Below are 3,294 nucleotides of genomic sequence, written 5' to 3' on the forward strand. Positions count from 1 at the left end.
TTAAATAAATTTGATTGATTCAACAAAAAAAAAAAATTGAATGTCTATATGTTACAAGAATGTATTCTAAAAAAATATGTATTTTTCAAGAATTTAATATTCATTCTTCAAAGAAATATTTTTGAGAAAATACATATATAAACCCCATTAGTATTAGCATTCTTTAACCCTTACTCTTCCTCTGGAATTGAGATTCAGATCATCTCAATTCCCAATTCTCCTCACAAAAAATCTAGGGTTTTACCCAAAGATTTTAGAATCCACAAACCAGTGAAAGTGATCATCCATCAAACCCAAATGATTCATCGTAACGAGATCACGATGTGCAAGATAATGTTCCAGAGGAGGAGGAGGAGAGATAATTATACTGAAAGTGCACCCAACTTGTTTGAGAATTTGCCAGAAGAGTTGAAGATAGACATTTTATGCAGATTGCCAACAAAGAAGGCTGCCACACTTGCACTGGTTTCCAAGTCATGGCTTTGGTTGATCACAACCAAGGTCTTACCCAAGACCAACCCAAAGCTTCCTTTTATCGGCGTTGTCCTCATTGGTAGCCATGACTCACGTCCCAATACTACCATGTTGATCGAGACTTTTGAGGATTCGGAGTCAGCTTCAGTGTTGCCTGACAACATTGAACGTGTCAGACACTATCCCTTTAGTCTCATCACTTCTCGAAAAATTGTGATGAATTGCTGTAATGGGTTGCTTTTGTTTTCCCGTTGTAACGAGTCCAAGAGGACCTATAACTATTCATATATTGTTTTCAACCCTTTGACCAATCAGTGGGTCGATTTTGATTATGTGGTTAACAAGCCTTCTGTTGCTGCTAAAAGCACCATGTATGCTGCATTGGCTTACAACCCTTCTGAATCTACCTTCTATAGAGTTGTCCAGTTTCAGGGGTTTCGATGTTTGGACGTGTACTATTCAGAGACCAGGACTTGGAAGAAGCTGAGATATCGTCTTCCCAATCGTGTTAGTACTTACAAATCCAAGTGGCTTAAGCAGACTGTGTTTTTCCAAGGAGCACTGCATAGACTATCCACGTCTGGCCATTTGTTGAGGTTTGTGATTGACAAAGAAGCCTCTTCAATCAAGGATCAAGCACAAGCAATTGACCTGCCTAATTTTGAGGCTGCCAAACTCTCTCCAAACAGCTATGGATGTTATTGCCTTGGGCTGAGCAATGATCGTATAAACTTCATGGCATTTGACAAGGAACTGAGTTTATGCATCTGGGTTCTTACTGATACCTATGAATGGTCTCTGCGAATTAAGCTCTCGAAAATTGATGAAAAATATGCTATGGAGAATAGTTTCTGCAGGCCCTTGGCTTTCCATTCATACTTGGATACAGTTTTTGTTGGTACAAGGTCGCCACATTTTGGTTCAGTACTCTTGTCCTTAAATTTTGACAAGGATGTTTGTTCTGCAGAGGAAGATAACTACATCTTAGAGGCTTTGTACTTAGAAGGGTGTCAGTCCCTGAATTGGCATGATGTTGCTCCTTCTTCTTTTCACTACTCTGATGTCCCTTTTGCGAACGGAATGGCGAAGGAGTTTTCTCTGCAAATGGAAGCGTGGCAGCCGCCGCACACATGATTTGTACATTATTATGCTTGTTTTAGTTTAATTTTTGGTGAACATGATATCATTTGTCATTAGAACAAACTGATTTAGTGTACATCATCATCATCATCATCAATCTTTTACTTTGTTTTGCCTAGTGCTCATTATGCTAAGCTCTTTCACAGATTCATTGTTAGCTTTGAGATTTCATATGCTTATACTTGTGGTAATGCAAGTGAAAGCATGACTTCTCCAAAAATTGTAGCTCAATGAACTAATAATCAACTTTTTTTGTGCCAAGAAATTCCTTTCTTTTCAGCATTGTCTTACATAATTACTCTGTATTTCTTTTTACTGATATAGAGACCTTTCAACTTTAAGCAATCTAAACTATCTTTGTGAGTAAATCTTCAATATTTTGTCCAACTTTGCTTGATGCCTCCTCACACAACCAAGATTCTGTAGTGTTTTGTTCACTTACAATGCTAAAAGAACAAAATCATGACAACATTCTTTCTTGGATTTGGTTACTTATAGACTATTATATATGCAATTGAAATTGATCAATCTGTCACATATTCTATGATTTCATCTCATTTTTCAACTTATCCAGACAAGTGGAACAACATTATGTTGCTGATATGCTATGATCTACCAAAAGAATATTGGAGTTTTGTGTTTTCTTCATAGCACTGTGGTCAGTTATGTTCTTGATTGTTGGTGTATTTCAATGTTTTATTGGCATAGAAGATTGAGATCAGAGCATAAACTCCCAAGTCATGTGGATCAGTAGTTTGAAATCAACCATTGATTTTTAAGGTACTAGAAGTTTAGATACTTTAGTGGTGCATGGTGTGTATTCTTGCTAAATTATTTAATGAATTGATATTAGAATGATCTGTTTACTTCATTTTAGAATCATGATAAATTATTTGCTACACAAATACTCTTAATTGAAGTTAAAACTATTTGTTTGTTCTAATTTTAATATTAAATTAATGAATAAATTATTTGCTGGTTAAATAGTATATGCTTGAGTGATTTCGCGAGTAGCGCTTGTCAAAATGTTGCACAAATCACAACTTATTTAGGGTCGAACTACTATAAACACTCAAGTGTACGTAGGACAACTTATTTAGGGTCGAACCATTATAGTTATTTTATTCTTCTTCATTACTCGATTTTCTCAAATTCCAAATTACTATCCTTATTCCTATAAGAATTTTGTCGTTGACTAAATTTTCATCGTCATCAACCAATATTCTTTTAGAGAAATGGAAAGGATGAAGAAAATGATCCATTAGAACACTAGGAGAAATAAAAAGAAAGCTTCAAGAGAATCAAAAGGGACTAAGATTACACATTAGCTTGTACCTCCAAAGTTGTCTAGGCAGGATATTCCTTGCTCAGTCCTATGGCTGGGGCCATGATAGTCATGAGTTGCATAGTGTTGGGCATAGTGCCTTGATACATTTTAAATATTGTTTAAATGAAATAAATAAAAGAAATGATTTTGTATATGATTAATTATTATATTATTAGTTGAATACTATTTAAATATAAAAAAATTCTTAATTTCTTAATGTCATTACTGTTATACCCGAAAATTGGAGATCAAGGACGTGGCAATAAATGTGACAAGTAGCAGTGCATGGTCAGTAAAAGACACGTTAATAGTCAATAAATACATTGACTCCTCAGAGTTGTGATAAAGTGACC

General features: G+C 35.1%; 1 protein-coding gene across 1 annotated transcript; it reads left to right on the forward strand.

The window, feature by feature from the left end:
* Positions 1 to 321: 321 nt before the first annotated feature.
* Positions 322 to 1,608, forward strand: LOC133812991 (uncharacterized). The gene has a single exon (XM_062246843.1). The coding sequence runs from the start codon at positions 322 to 324 to the stop codon at positions 1,606 to 1,608; it is 1,287 nt and encodes a 428-aa protein (XP_062102827.1).
* Positions 1,609 to 3,294: the final 1,686 nt, after the last annotated feature.

This window comes from Humulus lupulus, chromosome 1 (genome assembly GCF_963169125.1).
Source record: "Humulus lupulus chromosome 1, drHumLupu1.1, whole genome shotgun sequence".
Taxonomy (NCBI): Eukaryota; Viridiplantae; Streptophyta; class Magnoliopsida; order Rosales; family Cannabaceae; genus Humulus; species Humulus lupulus.